General features: G+C 47.0%; 1 protein-coding gene across 3 annotated transcripts in view; it reads right to left on the reverse strand.

Annotated features, from left to right (window-relative positions):
* Positions 1–14,610, reverse strand: part of LOC138188154 (GATA-binding factor C) — a 173,364-nt gene that overhangs the window by 55,571 nt on the left and 103,183 nt on the right. For all 3 annotated transcript variants that reach the window (XM_069129672.1, XM_069129670.1, XM_069129671.1), the window contains 2 exons: positions 9,942–11,183; positions 3,376–3,521 (listed from right to left, as the gene is read on the reverse strand). In XM_069129672.1, coding sequence (XP_068985773.1) covers positions 3,376–3,521; positions 9,942–11,183 — 1,388 coding nt within the window. The remainder of the gene's footprint in view (positions 1–3,375; positions 3,522–9,941; positions 11,184–14,610) is intronic.

The following is a 14,610-nucleotide window of genomic DNA, read 5'->3' on the forward strand; positions in this document are numbered from 1 at the left end:
TACGCGACGGTACGACGTAGCCATACTATATTATGTGTCGGCGTTTTACATTTTTTGTGTTTTAAATCTATTCTTTGGATTTAAGCCGCTGGGGAGCGGAGCATTCATGTAATTTTGTTTTTGGTTGATTTTTTTGTCCTGAAAACTTGGTCGCAAAACAGGACGCTTGTAACCTAAGGCGCTAACCACTGCGCTACCGTCGTTTTTTTTAATGATGTTTATTTAACCCAAGATACAATTTTAATTACACGAACTACGCTACGCTCGTTCAGCTCTACTTAGTGTCGAGTGGTGGTATTTGCTGTCGAGTGCCGCCACAAATCTATTGCCTGGCGAATTGTTCTATGAAATTAGTACAGAAAATGGTAAAATTCTACCTGGTGACAGCGCGGATTTACATTCTGTAAATGTCGAAAAGCAGCTAGAAATTACAGTGCAGTTAGATGAATACTCCTTTAGTGCGTTAGGGAAATATAGCGTTTCGTTGCATTCGGGACAAACCTTTAAGAATCCAAATATTACGCGTTATTTTATCGCCCAATATTCGTCTTGTACATATTTCTAAGCAAAAATTAATCGTTTTCGACGCTCTGTCCGAGTTCGATCGCAAGTCGAAGCTCGAAATGTCAGAAGCAACGGGGAGAAAGGCAAGCGAAGGGACAAGGCTCGTAGCAATTACCAAAAAATACGATGCTATTGAATGATTTATTCGACGTGACCGGTGCTTTCGCGTAACATGGAGGGCGAAGTTTCGTCGATTATTAAAACACACAGCGCAGAGAAAGCCTGCTGCTGCCCGAGGAAATGGCCACGGCAAGAAAATTATAGCGTCGGGCCGAAAATGTGACACGCGTGCCGGCGATCAGGCGACGCCTACCGGTTTAAACCGATACATATTTTATAGGTTCGGCTCGCGCCTACCGATCTACGCGAGTACGTCCTCGCTGTGTGAGTGATAGGTGGGCGGGTTCGGCTCGTCGCGCTGTCATAATATTTGAGCTGACGCCGACTACGCGGCGATCGTTAGACCCTCGCTGTTTCCGGGAAAACCTACTATATCGAGGGCGAATTATTCAGACCACTGTTCCATGGTATCGAGCATTTTTCCATACGATGTTGCAGCGTTTCAAACACGCGCTTCGAATTTTCTGGCATTCGCGCGCACTTCGCAAGCTATCAGCTCCGAGTGACGCGTATTTACGTACTTCGCATTACACGCGTCTCTTTAGCTACAGTTTTTTACTAAAACACTATGATCAACGAAGAAATAAATCTCCGGGTCTTGATGACTATCTTCCACGTGGAAACCGATGAAACGATAAATAAAACGAGCAGCAGGGTGTAACAACGATGCGATCTTTGTTCACGTGTGCACCCTGGGGGTGAGCAACGGCCGGGATGTATTTTCCGCTTTGCCCGTTTCTCTGCAACAGTTTCCAGTTTTCCTACTTCGAAAACCAATGGCATTTCGCTGGACAAAAAATGCGACACGTTGGAAACCGCGCGAACCCGAACAAAGCTTGGCGAGTTGATAGGCCGAGGCAGCCGGCCGACAAATGATGGCAAAAACGCGACGATTAATAAATCTAGTGCGTGCGTGAGCGGCGTAATTAGAGGAGCAGGTGGCGGCGAGAAAAAGCTTGAATCCATCAGCTTTGCTCTATCGCGCACGAGAGAAAGCGCGCGAGAGGGATAGTGAAACGTCACCGTGCTATGCGCTTTTGCATCCGCGGAATGCAGACTCTTCTCTCGCGAACGCGACTCGCCTCGATCCACTGGCCGAAAGCCTGCACTTTCACTTCGAATCGACGATTCTTCGGCGATTTCGTCGGCCAAACGTTTTTCCCAAAGCCAACCATTCCGTGGAAACACGAGGCGAATTTATGAATCTGACGTGGAAAGGAGGGAAGATATCGAGTTTCGCCATTCCGTTTGCGTAAGTGCCAGAGCGTCTGCTCGACGAAAATAGATGGAATTCGCACGAGTCGTACGGGCCGATCGCACGAAAGCCCCGGTTACCCTTCGCCTTATCGATCCGCCCCTACCGATACCTGGTGATCCGAAATTTCCATTTCTAACGCGTCGCACGGTCGTATATTCGCTGCTGACTGAGACTCAGTTTTGTCAAACTCGTTGCAAGCAACAAATAATTCATTCGATAAAGGTGCAAAGCTGGGAAACGATAAATTAGAATTTTTTGCGGCTGCGCGCTAATGGATATTCATGGCATTTGATCGAACCAGATTGATCGTATCTCACGACCAACCTGCATATATCTTCCTGCTACTATTTGCTACAGTGCACTTTCAAAGTCAGAGGTTTTCTTCGTCAGAAAGATATTTGTCAGAAGCAAGCTACGAATCGTTGGACAACGAGCAAACCGCGTTCGAAGCGAAGCTTCGCTCCTTTCAACGCACTCAACGGGTTAATAATCGTTTTGCCCAAACAGACCGAGACGCCATTTTCATTTGGTGGAAAATCGTCTGTGCGCGATTTTCGGGCAGTTCGTAACGCTGGAATCGACGAGGAATACGCGAACGTGAACGTGGTGTGTTAATAGCCGCGTATATAGGAAATTAGCTTGGCCTTGTTTTATCTTGCATTCTGATGACTGCATCTGCATATCGCGAGAAACACACAACTGCCGTGTATCGCGAGCGTGTATTAATTAAGTGTAATGTGCAGCTCGATGCGCACCGAGGAAACGATCAAGGACACGCTTTTACGAGGCAGACAGGTGCACCAGCTCCTAGACGATTCGTCGGTTGCCTCCGGTTTACTCCGAACGAAAACTCACTGACACCTTTGCAAGCGGCTCTGTAATCTCGGATTTCCGATACGCGCACATGTCAAACCGCAAGGTCCGACGTTCCAACTAACATTTTTCGACGACGCCTCGTCGTTACGTAAAGTTTCCTTTCCACCACTTTACAATGCAAATGGCACGAAGGCTGTGTGCGTCTTCGATCCTTCTCGAGTAAAAATACACCGGCATGCATAAGCATTTCGACACTCACGAATTATCACAGATAAATAAAATGTACAACGGCCATGTACGAAAACGTTAGTTAATATTAATTAGTATAGATAAAACGATGCAAGTTGTACGAAAATCGTGCGCTTGCACCGTAACCGTAGGCGTTGCACGTTGCTATCTGAGAATAACACGTTCGAAAACTCGCAGATGAATATGAAACTCCATAGACGCGCGTGTATTTCTTCTTTCAATTTTGACTTGGCGGGCCGTTTGATTCCGGTTAATCAAAGTTAGTCGAATCGTTGTGTGTTGAAAATATAACGAATTTTTCGATGACACCAGGTGTCCAAGTACTTGCGCACGCCAGTGTAGCAAAGTAATTCAGCTTAGGTACTTACCAGGCGTCGTTTCGGCTTGATAAGAGGTCTGTTTTGTCCGTTCATCTTGTAGTAGAGTCCGCAAGCGTTGCAGAGGTAATGACCAGTGCCGTCTCGTCTCCACAGAGGCGTGGAAGTTGCGCCGCAATTGACACACTCGCGGCCCTCTGTCGGTGTCGCACCGTCAAAACAACAAATTGATTAATCCTTCGGTGTTCGAACGCTTCGTGTCAAAGAGAAGCTACGTTCGGTGACGTCGATCGAACGAACAGCAATGGAATTCTTCCTCCGCTTGATATCAAACGCGCTGAAACCACACTTTGGACTAAGCTGTGACCATGCAAAAGTATCTTGACGATTTACAAGACGTTCGTAAATTATCCCGCTTGGAAGAATTCCGTTTGAATATCGTCCGATCGAGCGTACTGGGAAGAAGCTCGAGCACGCTGGCTTCTCGAAACGACCTGGAAAATTTGAAGGTCCGCGAAGAACGTTCAAGAAGAAAATGGGAGGATTTCGACGAGTCAGCGTGCTCGACGCGGACACCAAGTCACGAAGATCGGTGATGGGAGTCGCATGCAGTTGCAGACATACCATATCAAGCGATTACCAGAGCAAAAGCAGAGTCTCTTTAGGACCGTGGCCGTTCGAAGGACTCGTGGATCGAACACGATCGTCCGATAGCGGCTTGTTAATAGCGGGGACGACGTTTCAGATGGGATTGCACGACGAAGGATGAACAGACCTGGTATCGTTAGTTCTAACCCCCACCAGACAGCACACGGAAAGGGAAGGATCAAAAGTTTCAGGCGTCGTACTCTTTTTCCATGATTAATTATCGTCCGTTCGATTCTACCTGGGTCTGTCGCGACCCGAGACGCATCGCAATACGCGTAGCTCTCGAACGCTTGGTTTTACCATTTAACGCGATCTTCCTATCTTTTGCGTATTTCACGCCTGTTACTAGCAAAATGATTCAAGCAGAGAAGATCTGCGAAGAGATACAGACTGTTCTATGAGTCAAATAGACGAAGAAGAAGAGACGTCTGAAGAGATAGGGCTGCGATGAAGAAACAAATAGGACAGTTATAGTTGTAAAATATGTAGTTATAGAATTCTAGAGAAATTAAACGGCGATGACTATATTTCTTATTCTTATATATCTTATATATAATCGTGGTAACTACGTATGATACTAATACTACAACCGGTTTAACCGATTACTGGAAATCAATGTGCAATGATAAAAGCGACGTGTGCAATTCCCAGGACGTATAAAATTAATTTGTTACCTAACAAATCCTTCGTCTTCGGATTTTTCAAATTTCTTAATTACAGCGGCAATTAACCATAGTTAATTACAGCATTACCTACGTATAATAAATATCAAAACATGTTACTGCTACGTTTTTTTAAACGCAATTACAGATTTATGGCGTGATTTCATGAAAAAGTAATAGTCGTTGCTCCTAATTAGATAATAACCGATCGTTCATTCGTACACTTTGATAAAAATCGTAATACGCTGTGTACTCGCCATAAATCGATCAAAAATACTTTTTATCGCTTTGCCTGTTTTATTTGCCTAACGAGGAACGAGCCTGAAAGTTTTGGGAATCGTACGACGGGAGAAGAGAAGAGAAGGAAGGGGAGAATTTTATCCGATGAAAAGGCAAGAATTTTCCTCGAGCCGTGAAATCCGCGTCTCTCGAAGTGGTCCTTCGAGCTGCATCCTCCTCGAGATCGAACCGAGCGTTCGCCATGACTGCAAAAGATCTGTAGACTGCGCCGAGGCGTTTTTCGTGTCGAATCTTACGCAACCGACGTGGCCAAAGAGCGATTCGAAAACTCTTCCATTAACCAGGGGGGCAGGAAAATATTAGAAGAAGAAAAAAAAAGAAAAAAAAAAGGAAAAATAAAGATACATCCGACGATTTCTAATTTAACCGTAATCTTTGCTCTTTTAACGCGATTTATCGTGTCGCAAGTCCACGCGTTCATTCACAGACGACTACGCGAGATTGTTTTAATTGCGATCGCTGATCGTTAACGTCTCGGTACCGCGTCCGAGAAAACGATGTTTACGAGAAAGAGGCGGATTGTTTCGACGAAAAGACGAGTTCGACCGGGGGAACGAGACCGATGGAAGCCGTGCCACTTTTGCCATAAACGGATGAATTATGATCCAGGACGAGGAAACCGGCGTTCCGTCACGAATTTGGCCCGGCGACTCTTGCTGCTTCTTCTTCTTCTTCTTCTTCTTCTTCTTCTTCTTCTTCTTCCTCTTCTTCTTCTCAATTCCGATTTCGAAGGATTGCTGCGCGAAAATGGTTGCGGATGGAACGTTGTCGTCTAAACTTTCGAATCGCCAGGCCTACGAAGATTTTTTTTACGAAAACGAGGCTCGAATTAAAGAGCATGAAACGCTGCGAGGAGAAAAGCAACGGAATATGAGCTGGCTCGTTAATTGCAATTTTCACTTGTGGCAAAAACACGCGTCTTCGTTAACGATTAATTAATAAAAGCATCCGCGGCAGAGAAATCTCTCTACGGCTATTAGCCGAAAGAAACATTCTAACGAAGATGAAAATTATACGCGTCGCGTGTATTTCGAGACTCGTAACTCTCGCGAATTAGAAATGCTAAATTTTTACTTTCGACTCGATAGGCGCGGCGTGACGCGGTTCTTTCGCGCAAAAGCCGTCCGTTCTCTTCGCGGACAGCCTTTGCGCCACAACAACTCGTCAAAACGAAGAATTTTTAGATTTTCTTTTTTTCTTTTTCCAATTACCGAAACCGTACAGCTATAACGTATACGGGGTGTTTCATAATAAGCGAGCGATATTTCAGCAACGGATACTGCGTTCAAAAACGATAAAAAAGCCTTCCAATCGACGCCGTTTGATCTTGTTTACGAGATATACTTGCGTAACGAGTTTGGTGTTCTATCATTTCGTATCTGATTACCTTCGTACTCAAATTTACTTCCTTGCGTCTCAATGCACGCGCGTACATTGCATATTTCCTCGTGGGCGTACTCGAAGTCTCTTGTATAATCCACACCTCTTCAAGTTCTTGGAACACGTGGCCATAAAATCGAACGAGGATTTCGACAAATTTAAAAAATATCTGGCTGTATCGAAGGAGTCGCGCATCGATAGCAAGACAGACGTCTCCGAGTCTGCGGACACAGGAAAATCGTTTGCAGCATATTCGAAGACAAATTAAATACGAAACGATAGAACAGAAAATTCGCTGTATCTCGTAAACGAGATCGAAGAAACCCACGTGGATACGAGCTACGTTCTTATCGTTTTTAGGTACCGCTACGATTACTCGAACATTGCTCGTTTATTAGGAAACACCCTGTATAAGTTATATTCGTTGCAATTAATATGGTTGGAATTCTAGCGATTTAAAAGAGCATTTAGATACATTTGATCGTAGCTTTGTACGAGATCCACGGATTTGTCTGGCTTCGCAGTCATCGAGGCTGGCACGCTGTGCGTTGTGTGTGTCGTAAGTCGATTTAATTAGCGGACTTCCACGCCGCGAAGTCGGGCCATTGTTCCCGGAATTAGGATTTTTACCACGCCGTGCCGTCCTCGCCGCAGACCGGCTATTATTACCGCAATCAACGTATCCGGCATTTTTCAACCGTTTCATTCCCATTCCCGTTCCCCTTCGCCCCTTTCTACCTCCCCTTCGATCGCCAGCGACGACCCAGATTTCCGTTTTGCCCGATTTTCCTGCCGCTTTCCAGCTGTGGCGAGTGGCCGCCCTTTAGTTTTCCGTCAAACGGCTCGAGTATCCGCGGCACAGTTTCTCCGAATCAAAGAATTGGCCGTCGAGTTGATCGGTCGAACGCTTCGTGGCGCAGAGAAAAATCGTGCGAGAAAGCACGGCAAAAACGTTGGTCCGCAGACTCTTTTCGAGAGGGAGATTTTTGCCAGTGACAAAACCAAAAAACGAGTAGCATGTAGCCACACCACATCGAGATAGAGAGATACATAGAAAAAAAAAACAGGTACGTGTGTGCTGATTCGCCCGCGCGTGTGTGTCTTACACCTGTGTGTATTTATAAAAAATATATATATATATATAATAGAACCATACAGAGAGAAAGGCACAGAGAAAGGAATGCGCCGAGTCGAGTCGCCTGCAAGCGGACGCTCGAGCGTCTCCGACGCCTCGAAAAAAATAAGAGCAACGGTAACGTCTCGATAATTGCCCAGCGTGGTGTACATACTTGATAAATGTCCGGTCGTCATTCGCATCGCTAGACCAGCTTCTTCCAAGAGTTTCCTTTGACGCAGCGCGAATCTCGTCCGCTGACCAGCGTAATCCAATCCGAATTTAAACGTCAGCGTGACAGTACTAACGCAATAACGAAACTCTTTTGCCTGTGACTTTTTTTAAATTAAACCTTGACCAACCAGTTTGCGAGGTTTTTCTGATTAAAACGAGACCAAACACGGTATAGTTTAAATCGCGTTTAACGACGGAAAATAAGTTAACGTCATTAAATATGCAAATATGTCGCGAGCGATATCGCGTTGCTAAGAGAATTAACAAAATTGAAAATCTTTCGTCACCGCAGTTAATATTGTCCCGCCGATATGCTTCGTTCTCCAAAGCCCATCCCCGGGTCTCTTCCTTTTTCACTCGCGCTGTCCTCTTCCACGTTCCATGCAAAATGGCACACGTCATCTGTAGCTTCGGAGTGAATTCCACGATCCGATAATTGGTCGGCGCTTGTGCCCATTTTCGGACAATTATCGAGAGACATTACCGTGCAACGTCCGCGATAGCATAGACGTTGTTCAAAAGAATAAACGAGATTGTCGTACGTTTGGAATCAGAGACGTCTAGGCGTTGCCGTTCTCGGTGTCCCGCCCTGTGCATCCACGTTCGTCATAAAAATCAATCAGGTGTGGTGCTGTTCACGCTCGACGTCTCGCGGGTGCCACTCAAAAAACACATCGGTGAGGCAAAAATACAAAAATACGCGTCGGTGTGTCTCCCTCTCGCCGACAACACTCAGCTCGTTTCGATAAAAAAACAAAGAGAAAAAATATATATATATATAGAGAGAGACGTGTTGGTCGTTCGTATCAACGAACCGTAAGCGAAAGACGACCGCCACCAAAAGCTCGTTCAGGGATGAAAAAACGGAACGAAATTGAAAAAGAATAAAAAAAAAAAAAAGAAAGACGACTCGAGGTTTCTCTCCTTGGAGAAAGAAGTGGTGTTCTTCGTGCCTCGCTATATTCTAGGAACGAGTGCTCGAGGAATATCGATTGGCGCGAGGAACGCCGTGCAGGCGAACCTCGAGTCGATAAATAAAACCAAGGAAAAAGTACCCGGTGTGACAAAAGTGAAAGCAAACGAAGGATACTGGAACTGAAAGCGAAAAACCGCGCGAATCCCGGTGCTTCGAGTGCTTGCGGATAGTCGAGTGCACCGGGGTTCGTGCGTGCAAGCAAAATTAAGGAAACCAAAAGCGTTAACGTGGAACCAAAGGAAAGAAAAAGTGAAATGGGGTGCGGCCGTTTCGGTGGGAACGAGGCTCGTCCGATCACGAACTGGCCATTCTACTGCGTGGAACTTGCTACGTCCAGACAGTGAAAAAGTCCAAGACCAGAAACGACAGCACTCGCACGGCCTCGTCTCCGTAAGTACGTTGGTACTCGCGCAGCTACCGAGATAACCGAAAGAAAGACGACCGAGGTAGATACTCTGTTCTCTATCGCTCACTGTCACGCGTTGCTATGTTATTCTACTGGTATACGTTGGCACTTTCGGCCAATACGCGTGCTCACGCTGCCGGCCATTAGTATCAGGTACCTACAGTGGCTACAAAACATATTGGCACTCACACGCTCGTGGTTTACGACGAAGCGCATTTTGTCAGGTTGCGCAGTTCAGTTTCATATACTTCGATATAGCTGACTAATTGTGAATAATACGTACAACGATGATAAATAATAACGTTGTAATAAATACCACGGTGTACAAACACCTTCCGCGCAAATGGTTATGTAAATGCTACGATACAATGCTGTGCCGGTACTTTTTGTGGCCAGCGTCGAACAATTCCAAGAAATTTTACCTCGCTTAGCATTTTACGTTACAAGACGCGGCTCATACGAATGCAACAGATTGACAATGGTATTACCAGCAAGCAAAATCCATTGAGAGCAAGTAATTTATGCCGAACATCGATGATCCTAAACGGTCGGTCGTACTGTCGCCGACAGTGTACTTTCGCGATTAAACTGCGTGGAATAACGCGTCGGTGAATCGTAAACCTGGTTAAACGGGCAAAAATACGCGGTGCAATTGCGATGGCCTATCAGAAATAATCCATCGGACCGACGTCTGATTATGTCGTGTTCGTAGTTCTCTATCGTAGTCTGCAAGCGCGGCTTGGATCTTCGAAAAACTGGCTAGAAAGTTGCGGAGACTAGGCCGTTGCATTTTGAAATCCAAGGAATTCGGAAAATCAAGGAGAACCCAAAAGATAAAAAAAGAAAAACGAAAAAAAAGAGAAAGTAAGAGGGAAAGGTGGTAGGCGTGCCGCTTACCGGCGGACGTCCTCGACTTGTTCCTGGGCTTTTGCTGCTGCTGCTGCTGCGCGGAAGGCGAGCTCGGCGTGTTGGCGTGCGCGTGACCGACCAACAACTTCGAGTCGACGTTAACGCCGGCCACGCCGGTCGCGTTGCCGGCCCCGGCTGCGGCGGCGTGATGCCCGAAAATACCGGAAACCGCGGTCCCGTTGTGCGGGTTGTGGGACGAAGACGAAGAAGACGACGAGGAGGCGCCGTGATGATGGTGATGGTGATGGTGGTGGGTGGTACTAGGATACTGCAGGTGCTGGTACATGTTATACGCGCTGGTTGCCGGGTCGTACTGGGATCCGGAGGTGGCATGGTGGGTGTTGGAGGCAGCCGCGGCCGCGGCTGCGGCGGCGGCGGCGGCAGCGGCCGCGTAACTGTCCCTACACGACGGTGAACTCGCACCACCGCCACCACCGCCACCACCGCCCGCCGCCACGTTGTTCCCCTGATACGCAGCCTCTTGTTGCTGTTGTTGCTGTTGCTGCTGCTGCTGTTGCTGTTGCGTGGTGCTCGCCTGTTGGCTGCCGGACACGCTGCCCGACTGGTTATTACCTTCTCGTTGCTTCACCTGACCGGTCGCTCCGCCGTTCGTCCCGTTCCCAGCGTTTCCTGTGTTCGTCGTCCCGTTGTGTTGCTGATGCGGCGGCGATGGTGCTCCGTGATGGTGGCCTAGCATCACGCTCGGTTTTACGTCGCAGGAGCTCGCGCCCCCTGCACCCAGCGCGTCCTGATGGTGCATGAACACGCCCATCGCCGCCGCGTGGGCCACCGCCGCCTGATACTCGCTGCTCGCTCCGCCACCTAACCCTGACAGAGGATTGCTCGTGTTGTTGTTGTTGTTTGCGCTACTGGTGTTGTTGTTGTTATTGTTGGTAGTGCTGGAGGTGGTGCTGGCGGTGATGCTGTCGGGGGTGGCGTCCTTCGGCGGCGTCGGCGGGAAGGAAAACAGATGGTGGCCAGCCCCGGCACCGCCGTGACTCGACAGGCTGCCGGTGGTCGGCGGCAGGGACGAGCCCAGGGGGCTCTGCGGTTTATCGTCGCTGACCGCGCCGCCGCCGCTCGAGCCTGTCGTCGTCGGGAATCCCCAGGGCGTCTTCGAGGTGTCCGCCCCGCTGCCCGATAGCCACGGATGCAGCACGGAACTGTGGAAGTGCGGCCGACAGACCTGGCTCACCGGTCCGCTCGTCACGCCGCTGCTCGACATCCTTGCTGAAAGAACGCACAGAAAAGGATTGGTTAGACGACTCTTCGCTCTTTTCCTTCTCAATCTTCTACGTACAGGCACCCTATCTACGTAGATCTAAGCTGTGCCTCGTACGAAGCACCGCAGATATCTCGACGAAAAAAGAAAAGAATCGACAATACCTTGCACGATATCTCGTTGAGAGCAAAGCTCGATCGTATTCGCGTTCCAGCTTCGGCCGCGAGCTTATCGTTGCACGTGGTCGATCTACTATCAAACGCGTCAATTCCACGCCTGAAGACAGAGATGGTCGCGACGCGACGTGCTCCACAGGTCCCGTAACAACGCGATCGTTCCCTGCGCCCGAGAGAAGAACCTGATTCGTGCGTGCGCGGAATGATCGGCTTTTACGTCGATCGTAAAGGCAGCTAATTGCCGAGGACATCTTAATTACGCGCGCAAAGCCCGCTCTCCATTGACACGCGCGCTATCATCGCTTCTCCCCCTTTTTTCATCCCTCTAACGTACGCCATCGTGCATTCACCCTTATATTCCGTGCATCCTTGTACCAGAAAGAGAGAGAGAGAGAGAGAGAGAGAGAGGATTGACTCCGCCTCTGGCTAGGTATAATTAGACGTTCATTAACGATTTCAACGTTGCAACGTTGCCTATCCAGAATTCGCGTTTCCTCCAACCATTGCCTCCACCGGGTTCCGCGAAAAGGAATCGTTTCGTGCAAATTCGTGACTCGGGCGCAAGCCTGCTTACGTCGGGTGCAAGTTGCACGAGCACGATCGATATATTGAATGGTTCTTGCCGGCGTTGCTCCGCCACCTCGGCGGCATACGCTGATAACGAGCGAATGTTTTGCCAAACTCCACCCCGTTGCACCCCTTAGCGCAGCTGAATTACGACCGTTAATTCGAGCTTCGAGTCGACGTCACGCTCCGTATTCCTCGCTAAACTTACGACTCTACCTGTGGCCTTACGGTTCTCACAGCAGCGACTTGGTCGTCGGAAATTTTGTCGTCTAAGAGAAGGGAAGTGGCCCGAAATCACCGAGAATCGAGAGAGATCGTATCGAGATGAACGTTTTAGTCGGGCCGAACGACGAGTTGAAGATGCACGTGCTTCTGCTATGGAAAGTCGTCTAAATTTAGGAGCATGAAACGTAATATGAAGAGGGAGAGCACGGGACGAGCAGCTGCAGCGTCATGCAATTAATCGAATGCAGCGATGCCCCGCCTGTAATTGGATCTCGTGCATTAGATGGAAAGTAAACAAGAGAACAAGATCTCGGTGAAAGCTGGCGATCGCCAATTTTTGCAAAATACCTCGCGCCACGCTCTTCGTTATTGTCCGTAAGCGTCTGGATCTTTGTATTTGGTAGTTTGTTTTATCGATTTTCCATGTCGCCCCGCCATTTCCGAGTTATTTTTCGGTGAAATCGAGAGATATTGATATTAACCCTTTGTACGCTGAATTTTATTTCAATTTCGTTACCAGCAGCTTTTGAGTGTTTATTTGAAATTCACTTCAACTAAAAAATAAGACAATTTAAACAAATAAAGGAAGAAGCATATTCACTCAAATACCAGTTTTATTCAATTGTTGTATTTTGAATTTTTAAGTGTATCATATATCCTGAAACAATTTCCAGGATGCAATCCTGCTTTTCTTTCGCACATACATGTAATTAACCCTTTGCACTCTGAATTTTATTTCAATTATGTTACCAGCAGCTTTTAAGTGTTTATTTGAAATTTACTTCAACTAAAAATAAGACAATTTTAAATAAATAAAGTAAGAAAGAAATTCACTTAAATACCAGTTTTATTCAATTGTTGTATTTTGAATTTTTAAGTGTATCATATATCTTGAAACAATTTCCACGATGCAATAATTAACCCTTTGCACTGCGGATTTTATTTCAATTACGTTACCAGCAGCTTTTAAGTGTTTTATTTTAAATTTACTTAAACTAAAAAATAAGGCAATTTAAATAAATAAAGGAAGAGGCATATTCACTTAAATACCAGTTTTATTCAATTGTTGTATTTTCTAATTTTTAAGTGTACGATATATCCTAAAACAATTTCCAGGATGCCATCCTACTTTTCTAGGACATCTATCGTCGAGTGGGACTCGACAAAGGAACTCCTCAGATAAAAACTGATATCGAGTCACTCGACATAGGAGTGCAAAGGGTTAATTATCATAAAGGCAGGTAAGCGAAGAGGTGCTTATAGGAGAGACACGAAGGTATGCAAACGATAAAAGAAGCTCTCAGATGATTTTATCTGTCTTTTTTCATCGTGCAATCCATTTGATACGTTCGCTTGTCGCAAAGTTTGATTCTGTACCTTTCTACGCATTTCTGTACCTTTGAGCAGGTATAAACCATCTAAGATCGATAAACACGAAAGCAGAACGACGCAGACGTTCGGCTAATTTTACTCTACGTAACCACGTATCTCTAGATATAGCTTCATCAACGTTATTTGTTAATAAACATCAACTACAAAAGTCGTACAAGAGTAACAACGAGATCATAAAACGACGCGATAAATTCACGAAAGAAACTAAACTGGCGAGATCAGCAAATGGGTGTCCGGATACGTGTAACCTAAACATTCTACGCGTAAATCATTATAATTCGGACGATATTAATCGAATTAAACGGACCTACGCGGCCGTCTAAACAAAAATCGATGAAAATCTTGTTGCAGAAATACGTCGACGTCTGCAGCAGCTGGAAGAACAGGAAATCGGAAATCCGTCATTTTCACGGGTTAATTTTTGCAACGTGGCGGATGGAACGAGGGGCAGAAGCCAGTTCGCACTTCCTTCGGTAAAAACTTTCGCGCTAAGGGATATTTATCATGCCGCTACCTCTCCTTTCTCCGCGAGACGTTCGCTCTTTTTCGTTCGTTTGCGCGCCGGTCCTCTCCGCTTTTTGCCGCCGCCATCTCGCAAGCTGCCGCGTCTCTCGTTATCCCCGAGACATTCTCATTCAGGTTCACACTCGCTTCTCCTCCACCCACGACCGAGAGTAAGTTTTTCTGTAGGGCGAGCGATCGACGCGTGAATTTCACCGGCAACGAGATTGGCAAACGTCGCGACGCCGGGAAAAGGAGAAAAAGGCGAAGAGGCCTCGTTAAGGCAGTCTCGAGGAGCTGCTTAGGCGTCGATTCCCAAGGCGGTCGTTTGGAAACAGGTCGCTTCTAATATGGCGCCGCTTTTCCACCTCGCAGCGTGCCTTTTTTTTCCTTTTTCCCGATCCCCAACTTGCACGCGTTATTCGCGTTATGCTAACGAATTTTTTCGCCCAACTGCAACGAAGAACCTCCCATGTGGCTGTTACTCGACTGTCGCAGAAGAGCGTCGGGAAAAGCAAGGAAAGCGCGTGGAAAGTGAACAAGCGAAACCTGAGATACTGGAAACTACGTAGAG

This window comes from Bombus flavifrons, chromosome 16, assembly GCF_040668555.2.
Source record: "Bombus flavifrons isolate JBK064 chromosome 16, iyBomFlav1_principal, whole genome shotgun sequence".
NCBI classification, from domain to species: Eukaryota; Metazoa; Arthropoda; class Insecta; order Hymenoptera; family Apidae; genus Bombus; species Bombus flavifrons.